General features: G+C 36.5%; 1 protein-coding gene across 1 annotated transcript in view; it reads right to left on the minus strand.

The window, feature by feature from the left end:
• Positions 1-9,924: 9,924 nt before the first annotated feature.
• Positions 9,925-20,518, minus strand: part of LOC113751664 (sacsin) — a 52,174-nt gene continuing 41,580 nt past the window's right edge. The window contains exons 12-13 of the mRNA XM_027295753.1: positions 19,232-19,411; positions 9,925-10,661 (exon numbers count right to left, since the gene is read on the minus strand). Coding sequence (XP_027151554.1) covers positions 10,464-10,661; positions 19,232-19,411 — 378 coding nt within the window. The 3' untranslated portion in view covers positions 9,925-10,463. The remainder of the gene's footprint in view (positions 10,662-19,231; positions 19,412-20,518) is intronic.

A 20,518-nucleotide genomic window follows, 5' to 3' on the forward strand; every position in this document is an offset into this window, starting at 1 on the left:
AGAGCTTTCTAACGCCCTTGGAAATTCATGAATCGGATTTATAAAACCTGAGATATAGCCGAGCAAACAAGGCCTGCCCGTGAAAATGACCATTTTCTGGTCAGATCTGTTTTGGTCCTGATGACCAATTTTCGTTCCGAATTTGGATTGCTGACCTTCATGAAAGTTGTTCCATTTGGAATGAACCATCTAACTGCCAATTTTCAGCTCTTTTGACCATGTGTAGCATGGACAACAGTTTGCACTCAAAACTGACCATTTGTGTATTGGCCAGATTTCGTAAGTGATTGTGTTTGGTTCATTTGGGACTGAAGCCTCCAGTTTCAGTTCTGGATGTCTTCATAACAGTTGTTGTTCATCCTTTAAGCTTCGATATGGCATCTCATACGCCTTAATCCGATATTCGTAGCTCAACTTATGATTAAAATAGAAACGAGTGTCAAATCTGCCGTTTCCGCTAACGGCCGTTTCCGTTTCCGTCCGTCATATGTACGTGCGCGCGTGCCGTTTTTGCCGTTTTGTTTGTTTGAGGCACGATAGTAGCCATTTACGATATTATGTGACACAATCTCCTATTTCAGACGGTGGTGAGCTGGGCGGATCTGGTGGGGTCCACTACTAGCCGTTCGTTTCGATCCGACTTCGTACTTTTGCTATTTCCATTTTGAGTAAGTATTCAGGCCAGTTTGGTGTGTTTTCTTTGCTATGTGTTTGAGATATGTGAAAAGGGTACTTAGGCGAGGGTGTACTTTATCACACTCGACCTAAACCCTAATTTGAATGTATAATTGTACTTGGCATAAGTATATGAACCTTTTGGAACCAAAACCCTTGAGCTTGTGGCTCGGGGCGACTTTCGAGTAAAGTTTGTGAAGTTTGCAAAGTTTGTGAGTTCGTGGGCCCGATCTAAGACCTGTATGGACTATTCGAGCCGGTTAGGGCTTAGTCGAAGTCAGTCCAACTTAGTCTGAGGTCACCAAGTTTGTAGGTTCATGTTATGAACCAATTTTGTGAATCCGGTTCACCGAGAAGGTGACCAAGTTTGTGACCCGAGCTTGTGACTCAAGCTCAAGTTTGTGATTTCGTTCGCCCGGGCAAGTTTGTGAGGTGACTGGCCAGTGAGGGTGATAAGGTGTCGGTGGGTGTACAAGTGAAGTTCTATGGACCATTGAGTGTGGTCGACGGAGTGTCGGCAGGAGATCACGCGTGGCATATGAATTGGCTTTGGAGCCACCTGTATCCTTATTATGTGATGTTACTTTTCTGCTTTTGCTTTACTCTTACTGTGTAACTGTTGTTACGTGAAATTTATGCTTTCGCCCCTGTTTACTTACTAAGCATATAGCTTACCCCTTTCCTTTTGTTTTCCTTAGCAGGGGCCGACGCGGGGACTTTTGGCTCGTACACTAGTATAGTTAGATTGGCTTGTATTAGTTAAACAGTTAGGATGTTTGTTTTAGTTTTGGTGGTTTGCATAAGGACCCTTCTTAGGGTCTATCTTCTGCTGGTTGTGGTTATAGTGTATTAGAGTGGTTTGACTCGAGACTTTTGAGGATGTAAATGTAACTTTTAGGATTGTATATATATTGTATATAGTGCTCTTTCGATTTATCTAGTTTTATTGCTTTAAGTTTTGAGTCCTGGTGCGAGCTAGGCAGGCGGCCCGCCGATACCCTTGGGTTCGCCCTTGGGAGAAGTGGGGTCGTCACATTAGGTTATAGCCAACATATAAAAAAATGTCAAACCAGTGTCTAAATTGCATTTGAAAACTAACTTTTTAAACTTCTTTAAAGTAGTTTCAAGTTGATTTCCTTCTTGCACCAAGCTTCCTAAATTTCTTTCGGCATGCGAAAACATTCCTTTAACACCTCTTTAAACACATTCTCACACTATTCCAAAACCTATCGAAACAAACATAAAATATCATTTAATACTATTATTTTTGCATTTTAACCTCAAACCATGCTTAAAACACAAAACTTTAAGAAAAAACCCTAAAATGAACAACTTTCACACACATTCACTTGATAAATGGAATAAAACACATATGCAACACAAAATATGACACTTATCAATTGTTATCTAATGGGGAATCACACTTTCTCTTTGCCAAATTTTGAATATGATATTTGGGTCATAAAAATTACTAATTTCATTTTTAGATGTGTGATGTATTTGTTTAATATTAAAATTAATATGGTGAAATGTTTACTAATATGATATTTGGGCTTTAAAATTTACTAATTTCATTTTCAGATGTGCGATATCTTTGTTTAATATTAAAATTAATATGTTTAAATGTTTATTTGCTAAAAAATACCTAATATGTTGTTTATGATATTTTCTATAGTTTTCATTCACTCTATTAATAGAAATTAGATTAATCTTAGTTGGGTTGCACATGGCAAGGATCTTTAGACCATTTTGTCACAAGAAAATGCAAATATTGTTAAATGACAATGATTAGTGTGGTTTTCGATAGAAAGAAATGGAAAGTATAGAGATTGTTTTAGCTTTGATAACTTTCTTGTTCCCAATTTTGAGGTTTAGATTAATCCAGTTGGGTTGAATAAGTGTTGTGCCTTCTTCAACAACTACAAAAGGATGTTATAATTTTCCAAAAAAAGTAATGCTTTTAAATTTGGGTTATAAATTTCTAACAAATAGTTTATGAAACCAATGCTTTCTTTATTTAGATGAAGTACTCGACTTTTTGTCATCTTCGATGTTTTCAACCTTGCTTTCTGAACTTTACTTTCAAAAACTTTTCAACAGCTATTTAAGTAAATTCCCTATTATGTCTAAATATCAGTACTTGGGCGCTATGCTTATGATGTAGACTCCATCATACATATAATGATCTCATTGTGAATCGGTTCAATGATGTTACTTTGACTCTCATGCATAAATTTTAGCTATAGTTGGGAAATGGTCTAAAGCTGGTGCCTCCTCAAACTAGAGTCTTTGCAGATGTTAGTGGCAATTGTATCATATGGTTTTAATGCTAGTACAACAAATATAGACGTTAGAACAACAAACATATACACAACATAACAACATGTAACAATTTTTGTGGACATAAATTTTAATGAAATAGAAGATTTATTGTGCTTTTACTTGTCATTTTTCTAGTGTCTATATTTATTATTATAGTGTTTATATTTGCTGTTAGTGTTTACTTCTATAGTGTACCATGCAATTGCCACTATTAATTCTAAATGCCCTTGATCTTGCACATGCACACGTTGAGTTATTAGAATTATGACAAAATCAACCAGTTTGACATGGTGATATGACGGCATTTAGAATCAGTGCCTTCACATACATACATGAATAGTTGCTTAAGAAATGTAACTAGTCATGTAACTACATGGTGATGTGACGGCGTAACTTTTGACGTAGATGATATATTTAGTTCCTTTCTTTCCATTTAAATTTGTTGTAGAAAGTGAAGAAGATACTAAATTAAGACTAGAAGTCTCCAACTAGTGATTGGAGCCAATGGGTTTGTTTGGATATATGGTTTTATTTGTTATATTTGGTTTTAAAATAAGTTATCTTGGAATGGTATTTGGATGTGACGTGGACACATAATCTATAATTAGTATCATGAGTTAAATTTCGAACTATTATTCATCTCCTAAAGGCCCACCAACTTTTTCAAATTCCTTACCACTTCCGCTAACAAATGCAGAGGTAACCGTTGGTGTGTTATGAGGATGAAAAGCAAAAAAAAGTTACCATTCCCTTTATTGCTTTCTTTCATATGATTTTTTGATCCTTCTTTTTTGTGATGACCTGCAATGTTTGGATCACCATTTCAGAAAGATTAGCTATTGGCCTGGGTAAATTATTGATGGGAAAGGAATTTGATCTATTTATTAGCATGCAATTGGCTACTCATCAAACTGTTGTTGTTGTTCTATGCTATTTGAATAAAGTGGCCAAGACTAATAAATGATGAAACCATAGAAATGGTGGTGGTTTATTGGTAGCAACTATTAGCCACAAGAAAATGCATTTGCTTATGGGGACACTATTCATGAATTATCCAACAGGTGCTTGCCTTCAATAATTTCTAAAAGGCTGCAATACATGAATACTTCAAAAAGACAATATAACATGCAGAAACTATTCATCAATAGTTTCTCGATTTGCTTCAATTAAGCTTACTTGTCGGTTTGTTGTTTGAGGGTTCGATCTTGCATCTATAAATGAATGTAACAACTGATAGGATGAAAATTATTCGATTGTGATGTATTTGCTAGTTTTATTGAAATTAAAAATGCATGGAATAGAAAAAAAATTATAGTTGTACTTTGCATGGAGTTGATGTTATTGTTATTTTTACTACGGTTTTAGAAACCAGCCGAAGGGCTAGTGAAATGACTTGTCTAGTTGATGTGTGCTTATAAGACGTGTTGACATTTATAGGTCCCATGTGATGTATGTTTGCTCCAATAAGTTGTTTTATATTGTGTTAGCATTCCAAACAAGCTTTGAGAATTTTGCTGCAAGTTTATCTTCTCAAGATAAGTTAACCGACTTAATTGGGGTAAAAAATTATTGGTTAATTTTTTTTTCCAAAATAAAACCAATCCAAACGCACCTAGTGTTTTTTGATAGAGTGAATGGCAAAAAATATAACTCAACTATTTAAGATTGACCTACCATCCCACCAAGATTTAAAGTTTTTGATGGTGACCAACAGCCTAATGTACCACTATATATGGTTTCCTCTAAATCCACATGGATTCGTAGTTCACCTATCTGGTCCGATAGTAATTCATGTGACGCCCCCACTTCTCCCTAGGGCGAATCCAAGCGTATCGGCGAGACGCCTGCCTAGCTCTCGCCAGGACTCGCTACGAGACGAATTCAACTTATGGATAATCAATTAATACTAAAAGTCAAAAATATAAAGAATGTCGCTTCCTTAAGAAACACTCGAATCTTACATCACAAGTTACCAAAAGTACATCATCATTCCCCAAAATATACAACCTCCAAAAGTCATCTAACCAATTACATTCAAAATTCTAATTAAAAGACCATCAAGTCAGCTTCTCCATAATTCTTTCCATTTTGGCCCCTGTTAAGGAAAACAAAACTAATGGAATGAGCTAACGCTCAGTGAGGCCAAGAAAAGCATGCAAACACATAGTTCAAGTAGCAATAGCACTTATACGAGAAATAAAGCTATAACGTTCAAGTAATTCACAATTTAAAGTAAAACACACTCAATAAGGATACGGGAGCTCTCAGGAGCTAGATTTCACTTGCTTTGCCGAGTCTCGATCATATACCTCCACGTGATGACACTCCGTCAATCGGGTAGGTATATTTAGTCCGTAGAACACTTACTTCGCCAATCCCATTCACTGTTACACCCCCTGTTCCGGACCCGCTCATCATTTAGAAAGGCGATACTACTCGAGTATGCCAAGCGAGATCTCTCAAATAGATCAAGCTTTACGAATTTTCTCGTGGTTCACCAAGCTTCTCGACCAAGCCAATGCCGGTTCGAGTCACAAGGTTAGCCTATGAGTTTGGGCGTCCCCCGAATACGAATATAAGTCGACGAGACAACGCTCCAATCGACGATCACAAATACGATTCACAACCACATCACTTCACACAAGTCGAATATCAATTCACATAGCGAAATTCGATCATAATTTCACTTAAAAGAGAACGAGTGCGATAAAGTACACACTCGTCTCGGCAATTCTAATTCACATGATTAACAAGAAGCAATTCACGTATTCCACAATATATCATGCACTTGACACTCACCAAATCAAAAAGTGAGTAAGTGAGCAAATAAGCTTTTAGGCGTCTGCTCCAAGATTCTCTTGAAAATCCTCTTGAGCGCCTGAAGAAATAATAATTAACTATCACTCACAAATACTTACAAACCCCTTGCCAACAAGGAAGAATGTACACTTGTGCAATACTAAGACAATGTCATGAAAGAGAACTTTAAATCTCTCAAAAATCGAGATTCAAAAGTGAGGGTTTAAAGTCCTAAGAGAGACTTGCCTCTTCCATGAAATCGAGTTTTAAATGGTCTATCGATATCGAGAGAGAGTGACAAGTTCTCAAAAACTCATTTCTTAAGAATTCGGAAAATTTTTGTTTTGCGCGACAATGTTTGAAAAATCAGATTTTGAGTTTAGCATTTCCAAAAATGGAAAAATTTATACCGTCGGAAACTAGGTTCGAAGTACTAAAAGTTCCTAGAAAACACTTTTTCATGGTTACAAATAGAAAGCATTCATTTTTCAGCTCAAAGTTTCAGTTCCAAGAAGACAGGTTTGAACCAGTCTTGGTTTTTCAGCAATCTTTGGAAATTCGGTAAAATTCACAAAAAGTGAATCAGCCCTTGAAATTCATAACACAATAAGAGTTCCAAACAAGGTTTCAAACACGATAAATGGAACTAAATTCGGAGTTTTGAGCATCAAGATATAACAGTTCAAAGTCAGCTGAATCTTGCAAACTGATCGGTAAATTTCCAGATTTGAAGAGCAATCTTTGGGGCATCATTCGGATATCGAAATGATATTGAAATTACACCAAATTTGGTACACTTAAACTTCCATATATGGACTACTTCTCTACCAAAATTTAGGCAAAAACTTACACGGGAAGGCAGTTAACAAAATGACCAAAGTTTGTGAAATTTTCAAAGCAAATCTGCCAACACACTCTTTCTTTCTTTCCAAAGGTTTTGTCCAATGAAATCAACCTCAATTCACTTCATTTTTGAAACCAAGGTTCTAGAACATTTAATAAGTAATTGACAAGCAATTGACATGAAAATTTTTGAGGTATAACATCCCAAAACAGATTTGACCACTCAGCCAACAAGAAAGGGAAAAATTTCCAGTTTCCAGCTTTGTCACGTTTTTGAAATCAAGCCATATCTAACTCCATACAAACTCAAATTGCGAATGGTTGGTGGCGTTGGAAACTAGGTTCCAAAGGCTACAATTTATCAGAAGACGTCGTTTTGAAAATCTAATACGAACCCGATTCTCCAAGGACCACTTGAGAAGAAATCGAATGTTCTCATCAAAATCTTTTCATAAGTGGGACAAAATCAAGCCACAAAACGCAGCTTCCAGTTTCATTTTTATAAACAGTCAAAACAGAATAGCCAACTTTGCTGACTCACTGCAGTTCACTCAAAATGAACCAGCAGGAGATTTTTATACTGTTGGAAAGCTATGAATGTCTAGTTTTGAATGCCACAAACGGCACTCAATTTCGACTTTTGTACAAAAAGTTATGTTCGGATAAAGGAGCACTGTCCGAGTATTCTGCTATGCGATTTTTCAGATTTGAATCTTGCCAAAACTCAAGTTTTAGGCAACCAAATGAAACTATTTTTGAAAGGCACTTTGTACGCACAATATACAACATATATCCATCAATTTCACAGTCATCCATGCATCAAAATTTCAAAATAACCACTAAACAACATGGACAGAATTTTCAGCCAGCACACTAACCAAAATTTTCCAACTTTCTCTCCATTTTCTAACTGTAATCCTTTCATTCATCACACAAACAACATTAACCAAGCAACATATCCTCAAGGTAGCTACCTACAAGCCTCCTCAAGACTGCTAGCCTAGAGATTAAAGCAAAGTAAATGGTTTTCTCAAGTCCTCTAACCTATTATCTTGCTTAGGGTTGTAAACCCATGCAAACTAGCCTTCAATCTTGAAGAAATTGGAAAGATTAAAGGAGATGAAGGTTACCTCCTAAACCCTTGATGAAACCAGATTTTTCCGCCAACAATTCTTCAAGAAAAACCACACGATTTCTCCTTGCTCCAAGATGAAGTGTTACTCCAAGTAGTTTGCGATTTGGTGGAAGTTTTGTGGGTGAAATGAAGCTAGAACAATGGAGTTTCTTCCTCCTTCCTCCTTGGGTGTGTTCGGTCGAGCAAGGTGAGAGAGAGAGAAGGGTTTTGTGTGTTTAGCTTATGAGGGAAGATTGATGGAAAGTTACTTTAAGTTAGGAGCAAAAGTCAACTTTGAATAGTTGTAGCGCGCGGGTTTCGTACCACCGTTTTCTCTCGGGTTTGCTGCACTAGTGCACTAATCCTCCAATATAATTCCTTTAACATTGTAATTACTCACTCTTACTAGTTTAATATAAATTTCTCAAATCTCCACTTAGTCGTTTCGACGCGAAATACGCGAACTTTCGACTCGCTCGCGATAAAGTGAAATTTAAAAGAAATTCATGCAACTAAAATATAAGTAACTAATACTAGGGTAAATAATTATAAAATGACTATTTTAAAAAAATAAAACATGAGTCCTCACAATTCAGTCCCCATCGATTGCTCTAGATCTCATTGGGCCTCCCCCCCTAGTGTAGGGTAGAGTAGGAGTAGGAGTAGAAGTAGACTTAGGCTAGATGTTGTCATCTGATGAAAAAAACAAACTATTTAAGATTGACCGTTTGATCACCAAACTCTCTCTTGTCGAAAAAGTCACCATACTCGCAAAAGTGTACTCCTTTTGGTCATTCCATTGAATTCTTGTGTTAAGATACTTGGAAGTGCAATCACACGTGTAATATGCTTAGGTTTTCAAAGACAAAAATGTCTCACAATCTTTCACACGCATTGAGAAAAAGACTGAGGACCTTCTCAGTTTTCAAACTTTACGAATTCTCTCTAAATTATGATTGTAACTGTTGATAGTGCTTTGGAATTTTGATCCATATTTGAAAAGAATTAGCAAAGTTTGAAAACTAAAAATGTCCTTGATCTTTTTTAAGTATGTGCTAAAGTTTGTGTAATATTTTTGCTTTTAAAAATCTAAGTGTAATGTATTTCTAACTATCTTAATACTGAAATTCAACAAAATGACCATAAAAGATACTCACTCCGTCCCAAAATTTGGGACGTTTTTCAGGAGTTGCACTTTTTATGCACAGTAAAATGGTGGACTGCACTTTTTATATTCTTCCAATTTTACCCATTGTCTGACATACGAAAATAGCCAGCTAAAAGCAAAAGGTCACAGGAATGGTGAAAGTGTGCATGTGTTGTGGTGGGCCATACGCAATTGTTTATTATTAATTGATAGAATCTTGTCATTAATACTAAGGGTATAAAAGAAAAGCAGTAGTGAAAGTTGTTTGACTTTTGCCCAGACTCTTATTTTGGGACAACAAAAAAGTGGAAACATAACATTAGCAATAGGACGGAGGGAGTGCATTTTTTCTAGCTCATTGACCTTTTTGGCAAAAAAAAGGCTTAGTGACTAAATGGTGTAATCTTAAATAGTTGAGTGACTTTTTTTGGCCGTATGCTCATTTTGATACATTTAAAAGTTGGACAAGTGATAAAGCAATTTGAGACAAGTTAGTGTAAGAATGACAGCAGGTCAAATATTCTCCAAAATCCCTCTTACTAAATCCAAACCCATATATTTAAATCTTTTACCAAGTTCAATCAGATAACTCTACGGATTTTATCTCTAATTACCAACCTGCTTATTTCGGTTTTGGAATACCCATCAAGCACCCTCTACAAATCTAATTTAAATAGTTCAAAAGAAGGAAATTAACTTTTATCAAATTAAAATCAATTCATATCATGTTGAGTCTAACACTACTTGGAATTTTAAACTTGGTTAGAGTTCTAGGAAAATTCAACTTTTGTGAAGGGAAAATTTAAGAGTCTTTCAAAAAAAATATTCAAACAACTATCCCTCAATTTCCAACAAGGAGTTGGTACATAAAAATGACAAATAACAATCTACAAGACAAACGTGTACCACCATATTTGTTACTACGAACTAATTCCTGTTCATTTCTTGGATTCCAGAAGGTCTACTATATAAAAATGCTCCACTAATACGGCCTTCACAAAACAATAATAATAAAATAAATAAATAACAAGAAGAAGAAAAGTTTAACGGTCACTTTAAACTGTAATTCCAATTTGCCTACCTACAACCAAACCCTATACTCTTGACTTGAAAGTCAACACTGAGCAGGACTTACAAAACTCCAGCAGCGAGTTAGATTGATTTGTATGATTGCAAGACCACCGTATTAGGGTACGCGACCCCCTTTTCGTGTACAAGACCATATTGAAGCTTTCCAATCAATAGGAAATCATTTTAACTGAATAATTGAAGGAAGTTCCTTTGACCAAAATAGTTTACTATTATGTCCTATATAACTGGTGAACTTACAAGAAATCAATCTATGTTTAGATGAATATTTGCTATACAAGCCAATATGAGAAATAGCTGTACAACTATGTACAGAATGTCTGAAACCGATATACTACAATTTTACAAATGCTATAGGTTAAGGAAAGGAACCAAATGACGATCATGAGCACACCGAAAGAAGCAGGTACCAAAATGGTAAAGAATTAAATTTTCCTCTCACTGCGAAAACTCAAAATCTTGTGCTTGGTGTTTTCAAGGACGGAAGATTCTGATCGTTTTCGAGACCTGGAGGCGACAGAAAGGACACCTTCTAACAGCAGAAGAGCATCTTCGACATAACACATGGCCGCATGGAATTATTGTCACATCTACTTCATTGCTCAAGCATACCCGGCACAACCATGCTGCTTTAGCTATATCAGCTTCTTTGGCAGCCATGTCACATTTTTCCTGTATAATTAGACAAATAAAAGCAGCCAGTCACAAATAAAAAAACTCAAAGTCACGAAATAACATTTCCTTTTCATTCAATTTCATGCCATAAATTGACAAAGACAAGATATTTCATCCTACTTGCCCTCGTCTGGAGCTTATTCAAATCGAAGCGCATCAGTATATGCAAGTATTGTTATACAAACTAGATTAAGAGTACCAATGCTTTACATGTTAAACACACCAAGAAAGCAGTGAGAACATGTTAACAACCAGAGAGGGAGAAAAATAAAGGTGGAACAAAACCAGCAAGATGTGATGAAATCTTCCACTCCGCAAATTGTAATCCTTCACCTGTATGCATTTTCATCTGTCACAGCTATTGTAAGCAAGACAAAATATCTGAAGACGTCTTCCTTTCTCAAAATATAACCCATCTTTAAAGAGTCCTTTTTTTGGGGTGGGGTGGAGAACAACATAAGTCCTTTTTGTTCCTTGTTAATAGAACTGTAAATATAGCAAGGGACAATCATATCCCGTTCTTTGTTCAACAGCGAATAATGTTACTAGAAGGGTGCACTAGAACCTATGAAAAATTGTTCTAAAACAAGCCACATTTGGATATAAGCCACAAGGCAGTGGCAGATCAAGGCCCCGGCAGATGCAATTTGTTGATATTTATTAGTAGTCTGGAAATACAAAGTATCCATTTGCAATAATTGCAGGAATAACATCTAAGAATAACATCACTTTAATTAGAAAAATCAAATTGTAATTCTTCTCTTGTATGCATTTTCATCTGTCACAAATATTTTTTAATTTTTTTAAGGCATCTGTCACAACTGTCGAAGATATTATCTCCTATGATTATGGGAGATATTATCTCCCATGATTATGAGATTTTATTGCTTATGATCAATCAAGTTTGAATAGAAGATAGGATATGAGTTGATTATGTAATCCCTAAAATCATGGTTCTATTACCTTAAGTTGTGGCAGAACTATAATAGGGTTGTCCTATAAATGCCTACCTTGTAAGCATATTTGGTGTGTGGGAAAATAAAGAAAAGCAGAGTTTTTTATTTATTTCCTTTTCTTTTTAAAAAACTTTCATGGTATCAGAGCTCCGGCTCTGTACTAATTCCTGCCATGAACTACCGAGCAGCCATGACTAGATCTACTGCTCACACAAGAGAAGACTCATCCTCGTCTTCAGTAGTTATCCAAACTACAGATTACTCTGCTTCAAATTCTCCTTCCCTACAAATAACCGTTCATAAATTAAATGGTTCCAATTATCTGGAATGGGCTCAATCCGTAAAACTGGCTATTGATGGCAGAGGTAAACTCGGCCACCTTACTGGAGAAATTCAACAACCAGCTGTTGAAGATCCTAATTTGAAGAGATGGCATTCAGAGAACTCTCTAGTTATCGCTTGGTTGATAAACTCTATGGAACCAGCGATAAGAAAGCCACACTTATTTCTGCCAACAGCCAAAGATGTGTGGCACGCTGTCCGGGATATGTATTCCGATATAGAGAATTCGTCTCAAATTTTCCATCTCAAGACGAAATTGTGAAAATCAAGACAAGAAGATAGAGATGTTACAACCTATTACAATCAGATGGTAACTTTATGGCAGGAATTGGATCTTTGTTATGAGGATGAATGGGACTGCCGTGCAGACAGTGTTCGATACAAGAAATGGGAGGAGAATGACTGAGTCTATGTCTTCCTGGCTGGACTAAATCAAGAACTTGATGAGGTGCGAGGTCGTATTTTGGGCAGGAAGCCTCTTCCCTCCATTCATGAAGTATTTTCTGAAGTCAGAAGAGAAGAATCAAGGCGTAAGGTGATGCTAAAGTCCAAGGCAGAGTGTGAAGTTAAGACTTCAGCATTGGTTTCTAAGGGAACAGATTTGGACGGAGATAAATGAAGGAAGCCTTGGTGTGAACACTGTAAAAAGTCGTGGCACACAAAGGACACGTGCTGGAAATTACATGGGAAACCATCGAATTTCAAGAAGAAAAATGGAGGTGATAGCAAGGTGTTGCAGACTGTGAATGAGGATTCTCAAAAGCAACAAACTGACTCTGAGATACCGGCCTTCACAAAGGAACAATTAAACCAACTGTACAAACTCTTTAAGTCTCCACAATTTTCAGTCACTGAACCAAAAAGCTTCACTCCTTTCTGTTCTTTTGCTAAAAATGGTAATCTTTTTACTGTTGCTCTTTCATGTAAAACATCAAATGCATCTTGTCCACGGATTGTATGGGTTATTGATTCTGGGGCCACTGACCATATGACCAGTTAGTCACAGTTATTTTCTACCTACAGTCCATGTGCAGCCAATAAAAGAGTCAAGGTTGCTGACGGATCATTATCCGTCATAGCTGGCATAGATTCCGTTATCATCTCTCCGACTCTAACACTTCATAGAGTTCTTCATGTTCCAAATTTATCATGCAATTTGCTGTCCATAAGTAAATTAACTAGGGATCTCAAGTGTCGGATTAATTTTTTCCCCTCTTTTTGTGAGTTTCAGGAACTGACCACAGGGAGGATGATTGGATGTGCTAAAGAAAATGGGGGACTTTACTTCCTTGAAGATGGATCAAATTTGTCAACACCAATCAAAAACACATGTTACGGGTCTGTCTCTATTACTAGTAATAAAGAGATTATGTTATGGCACTTTAGACTAGGACATCCTAGTTTTTATTACATGAAATATTTATTGCCAGATTTGTTTAAGAATAAAGATTCATCTTCCTTTCAATGTGAAATCTGCGAATTGGCTAAACATCATCGGTCTACATTTTCTATACATCCTTATCAACCATCAAAACCGTTTTTTCTATTACATACTGATGTTTGGGATCCCTCTAGAATTTCAACTCCGTCTGGAAAACAATGGTTTGTTACATTCATCGATGATCACACAAGAGTTTGTTGGGTGTATTTGTTAAGAGAGAAATCAGAGGTTGCAAGTGTGTTTCAAAATTTCTACAGCATGGTTTTGAGCCAATTTCAAGAAAAAATCAAAATTGTTCGGAGTGACAATGGAAAAGAATATTTCAATAAAATTTTGGGAAGTTTTTTTTCTTGAAAAAGGAATTGTGCATCAACTCTCCTGCAATGATACCCCCACAACAGAATGGGGTAGCTGAAAAAAAAAAAATCTTTTAGAAGTGGCGAGGACATTACTTTTTTCAAGAAATGTTCCTAAATATCTATGGGGTGAAGCAATTTTAACTGCTACATATCTCATAAACAGAATGCCCTCAAGAACCTTGAATTTCCAAACTCTGAATTTTTTCAAAACACTTTATCCCATTTCTCGATTAACATATGAAGTCTCATTAAAGGTGTTTGGGTGCATAGCCTTTGGTCACAATCATGAACAAGGTCGAAGTAAGTTAGACCCTCGAGCAAAAAAATGCATTTTTGTTGGATATGCACCCACGCAAAAGGGGTATAAATGCTTTCATCCCATTTCGAAAAAAATGTTTGTAACCATGGATGTAACATTTTTTGAAGATAAACCTTTTTTTGGAGATCCTCTTTGGGGGGGACTCGGCATGTAGAAGAACTTGTAGAAGATGATGATGTTTTTCGTATTGAAAATCAAATTCCTGATCAAAATTTTGTTGATAGGAGAATCGATTTTTCTGATTTTTTAGAAGAATCTACAGCACAATTTCCTCAACAAGAACCTTTTCAAGATAATAATCCAGAAAAATCAAACGATACTCTTCAATTTGCCCGTCAAAAGGATTTTGAAAAACTTGAAAAAATTGATCAGGGATTAGAAGAGGATCTCTTGTCTTTAGTGCTAATAACAGAGTCGAATTCTCTTAGTGAAAGAGATGGGAATGTAACTGAAAAAAACCTGAAAACCTATGTCAGGAAAAATCATCGAGGAAAAGATAAAGCTCCCCCTTCTCTTCACAACAAGGAATCCGAACCTAGGGCAGAATTTGATGTATTTGAGTCCTCAGATAAAGTTTCCTCTGATTCAAAGATTGCTGATTTGGGTCTTCCTATTGCACTTCGAAAAGGAGTGCGTTCTTGTACCAAAAACACCCCATGACTAACTATGTCTCTTATGAAAAGTTATCCCCTGCTTTCTTGACATTTACTTGACAAATTTCTTCTATGGAAATTCCAAAGAATGCACAGGAAGCATTACAAGTTCCAGAGTGGAGAAAGGCTATTGAAGAGGAGATGTATGCTTTTGAGAAGAATCAAACATGGGAAGTAACAAACCTGCCACAAGGGAAAAAGACAGTAGGGTGTAAATGGGTCTTTACCATCAAGTATAATTCCGATGGGACATTGGAACGGTACAAAGCTCGATTGGTGGCTAAAGGGTTTACTCAAACCTACGGGATCGATTATCTTGAAACTTTTGCTCCACGGGCAAAATTAAACACTATTAGGGTGCTTCTCTCAATAGCAGTAAACCTTGATTGGCCACTCCAACAACTTGATGTCAAGAATGCATTTTTAAATGGAGATCTGAAGGAAGAGGTGTACATGGATTCTCCCCCTGGATTTGAAGGAAAGTTTCAGTCTAGAGTTTGCAAGCTAAAAAAATCGTTATATGGTCTCAAACAATCTCCTAGGGCCTGGTTTGACAAATTTACTAGGTCGGTAAAAGATCAAGACTATACCCAAACTCAGAGTGATCACACCATATTTGTTAAACACTCCAAGGACGGGAGGATAGCAGTACTCATTGTGTACGTGGATGATATCATTCTCACAGGAGATGACTTAATTGAGATGGAGTGGTTGAAGAAAAGTCATGCTTCTAGCTTTGAAATCAAAGATTTGGGAACACTACCATATTTCTTAGGGATGGAGGTAGCTTGGTCCAAGAAAGGCATAGTTGGGTCCCAACGCAAGTATGTTTTGGATCTTTTAAAGGAAACAGGGATGAGTGGATGTCGACCTGCAGACACTCCTATGGATCCGAATCACAAGTTAACAGATATAAAAGATGGAACACCAGTTGATACTGCTCGATACCAAAAGTTAGTAGGCAAGCTAATTTACTTGGCTCACAATCATCTTGATATAGCCTTTTCAGTGAGTGTTGCGAGCCAGTTTATGCATTCTGCATATGAAGAGCACCTTGATGCTGTATATCGAATTCCGAGGTACTTAAAAAGTACTCCAGGAAAGGGATTGTTCTTTAAAAGGAAAGATCGAAAGACCATTGAAGCTTATACAGATGCTGATTGGGCATGATCAGTCATTGATAGAAGATCAACCTTGGGGTATTGTACCTTTGTATGGCGCAATTTGGTTACTTGGAGAAGTAAGAAACAAAGTGTTGTAGCTTGTAGTAGTGCAGAGGCAGAGTACCGAGCTATGGCTCATGGTGTGTGTGAGATGTAATGGCTGAAGAGAGTTTTAGAGGAGCTGAAAAGACCTATTGAACTTCCAATGAGGCTCTATTGTGATAACCAGGCGGCAATTAGCATAGCTCACAATCCTGTACAACATGATAGAACCAAACATATTGAGATTGACCGCCGCTTCATAAAAGAGAAACTTGAAGGAGGAATTATCTGCATGCCATTCGTGCCATCAGCTCAGCAGATAGCTGACATTCTCACCAAAGGACTCTTTAGACCAAATTTTGAACTTCCTACAAGCAAGTTGGGCATGATAAATATATATGCACCAACTTGAGGGGGGGTGTCGAAGATATTATCTCCTATGATTATGAGAGATATTAAATCCCATGATTATCTCTCATGATTATAGGAGATATTATCTCCCATGATTATCTCCCATGATTATGAGATATTATCTCCCATGATTATGGGATTTTATTGCTTATGATCAATCAAGTTTGAATAGAAAATAGGATATGAGTTGATTATGTAATCCCTAAAATCATGGTTCTATTACCTTAAGTTGTGGCAGAACTATAATAGGGTTGTCCTATAAATGCCTACCTTGTAAGCATATTTGGTGTGTGGGAAAATAAAGAAAAGCAGAGTTTTTTATTTATTTCCTTTTCTTTTTAAAAAACTTTCAACAACTATTGCAAGCAAGACAACAAAAATCTGAAGACGTCTTCCTTTCCCGAAATTATAACACATCTTAGCATTCTTTCCTTTTTTGACCCTAGAGGTGGGCACTGTGGGGAGGGGAATATAAGCCTTTTTTGTTGCTTGTTAATAGGTCTGTCAATATAGAAAGGGACAATCATAACCGCTGTTTGTTCAACAACAAATAAAGTTACTAGAAGGGTGCACTACAGCCTATGACAAATTGTGCTAAAACAAGGTACATTTGGATATAAGACACAAAGCAGTGGCAGCTCAATGCCTTTGATGCATGCAATTTGTGATATTGGATAGTAGATTGGATATGCAAGGTACCCAGTTGAAATAATTGCAAGGAATAGCATCTAAGAATAACATCTATTTAACTACAAAATTCAGAGTTTAGCATAAGCAGAAGAAAAAAAAAGTTTTTTTTTTAATTGTCCATTACTCTATAAAAAGATTAGAAGTCCTTGCTTATACCCATTTTGGTCAACTGGATGAATCTTATCTATCTAGGGCGACAATTTTTGTTATACTACATTCAGTCACATGCTTTCTAACAAGATTTGATGCTTTCTCAGTCATTTTTTCTTTCTTCTCCCATAAGCACTGAGGAAGCTTCCAAATTCAGCATTCAGAAAGGCCTAAAATACGGGGTCCTTGATGGATTTAGTCGAATACACTAGATTTCCCAAACTTTGGCAATGGGGATGCGAGGAAATTTGGCTGAATGCAGGATAAAGAGTAGGCACTGCTGAGTCATAGACCATAGCTATTAGCATCCTTTGAAATTCCCTAAAATTTATTGTAAATAGTCCAAACACAAAAGACTTCTACATATCCTAGAAATCAAATACTATGGAGAAAATCAATATATCTTAAAACTATTGAAGTCCATTCTTAGTGGATTTCAGAGAATCATTCAGGTAAACTTGGTCAAAAACATATAGACGTTCCACAAATAATTAAACAAGGAAAGAAAACTCCCAACTACTACAGCAAATAATTAATTACAACAATTCCTTTTGGCCATAATAACTTTTTGACAACTAGCAAATTTAAGAAAATACTCAAAACACAAATAATCATGGGTCACTAGAGATACATCAGAGAGATTCTACTTTAGTATTAAGTTAACATTCAAGATTCAATAATTAATTTTTTTCCCACAAAGAAGTTTTACTAGTAGAGAGGACAAAATTAGGAAGGAAATCCTGAAAGAAAATATGTCTAAAACCACCAAGTAACAAGAAGTCAATTCCCTGCACATATGCCAGTAAAACATCCAGAAAATCACCACTTAGCAATGTTGAAAGGACAAAAGACAATATGGGAAACTCATACATGTAATACATAGTTATAATTCTGTTTTATTTCTGAGTGAATTACTGCTAAAAGAAAAAGTAACCAAGTATCTAAAAACCACCACCAGAGTTCGATATGGATGATCTTTCATGTGCATGGTGGAAGAAAAGCTATGTCTCTACGCTAAACCATCTGACAAATCATAACATATAAATGAAACCCTTCCCTTTGCCTTGGTCCAAGAGGGAGTTAGACTTCAGGAGAGTCATTTCCAATTAGATTTGTACATTTCATGTGTTCTTTTTATCAAGATTGACAATGAACTGTGCAGATCCCCAAGGCACCACCTCCACTGACGATGCACATAGACATAACACTCATACTTGCACATCCATGTACAATGTAACACATCACAGACAAAGCACCCTGCCGACGGAACAGAATGTGGTGGTCACACACACACTCATGAGATGGAAGCAATTAAATGTAGAAGAAGGTGGCTGGTGATTTGAGGAGATTTGGGGATGGGGTACGGGCTTTTGCCCCCGGGTGGGGGGCGGGAGAAGGTAATATGAAGTTGCTGCTGGTTGCTAGAAGAGAAGGTCAACTGAAGGAAGGAAGATTAGCAAAAGATTTGAGTTTGCTGATCTTATTGACCAGGTAAGGAATTGATGGTGGTACTCATAGAAATACTCAAACAGAGGAGATATTGGGCCAACTGATGGTTGAGAATGGGCAAGGGCATGGTTGGGCTGCAATTTAAGTCCTCATTTTTATTTGGATTATCTATTTAACCTAATTAGAAGTGGAGTTAATTACAAAATGTCATTTAATTTTGATAAATAATCATATATTTTAAGGGGCTTAGATGTAATTAATCCTTCAATAGACTGCACAAGACTATAGGAGAAGCATAATCCTTAAATTGATAACATCACAATATGTTCCCCATCCGACACAATCATAGGACACATAGCCCATTAAAGAATCTTAGAAATAAGTGATAACACATGAGATATTAGAGCCACCTTGAAGCAACTCTTCACCTTTCAAGAACCAGCCTATGAAACCCAAAATAAAGATGCAAAGATGAAGATTATTCTGTTACATACTGCTCTAGTTATGGTTTGAGTATTATGCTGGGACAGAGGGGAAAGGAAAGGGAAGGCTGATTTTTTGAGTTGTTTGATTAAAGTCTCAAGATACCAACCTGCTCAAGCAAAAGTGCTGCCTGCGATTCCTTTAATTGCTCTTGCAGTGTCATTGTCATCTGCAGTAGTGATTGCTTCTCCACATCCATATTAATTCCAGCTGCAGATAGCATCTCATGAACAGCCTGGACAACTTCTGCAGCTGAGACTCGGCCATGCTGGAGATCTTGAACTGGTTGCTGTTGCACACGGCAGAAGCATTTATCAACTTGTATGGTCAAGGTAAAAGAGTTAATAGTAGATGATCAGGGGGGAAAAATCAATAAGCATATGATCCAATTGATAGACCATGACTAAACGATTATAAAAGTCCAAACAACTGCTGATGCAGCCACCCCAGTCACATTAAACAATTTCAACATCAGACAGTGAAAATATGACTCTCCCAAACACTTAATACAGGAGATCACTACATAACCTCTTGGGACAGAAAGAAAGAAAGAGAGAGAGAAATGGTTAAATGTATCAAGAGCACTCATAATTTACAATCAAACTTTGCAAATACAATTATATGCAGAAATTGTTGTTACACAGAATATAGGTATGATTCTTGAAAGCATGTGGAATGGTCTTTTTTTCTCCCATGCTTTCTACTCAAAATTTTTTAAGCGGCAACGAAGATAACAGTAGAAAAAATCTGTAAATGCGGTCATCTGTCTTTTCTTTGGTCCTTTTAAGTTCATTTACAAATATTGTTATACATATTCGATCCCGTGTGTTTTCACAAGGTTTGGCATGACCAGCAAATAACTTGATCAATTGAAGCTCAGTTAGCCATAAATGAAGTATGGAGTCTATATTAGCTCTAATCCATAACAATGTCCATATCTTAGATAACTGAGGGTATGGCAGATTTCTATTCACAACCAGGTGTGACTTTAACAGATCGTCTAAATTTCATTTTGAGTGCCTTCACTCTCCAATGTTGTGTTCTACAACAAATTTCAATTCACACCAATTACATTAGTGTTGTAGTTCTACAAAAACTTAAAATTATCCAATAAAAGTTAAAACAACTTAATATATCTTTTCTTTAACTCCTAAGGCAGTGACGGAATTTTCCAAGACCAAAATAGAAATCTCACCATGTTAGCGTTGAAAAAAAAAATTCACTGGGCCTTGAAACCAATAAAAATGCTTATATTAGACCATATCAAGTGACCAAGAATTATATCTACTGTTCGTTAGTAAGAAGTGGACTTGTATACAGTGTCCAGCAGCATCTTGCCATGAAAAAAATTTGGCCGCAGTGGCTTCATGCCTATAAATTGATGGAACTTCAATTT

Source organism: Coffea eugenioides, chromosome 11, assembly GCF_003713205.1.
Source record: "Coffea eugenioides isolate CCC68of chromosome 11, Ceug_1.0, whole genome shotgun sequence".
Classification (NCBI taxonomy): Eukaryota; Viridiplantae; Streptophyta; class Magnoliopsida; order Gentianales; family Rubiaceae; genus Coffea; species Coffea eugenioides.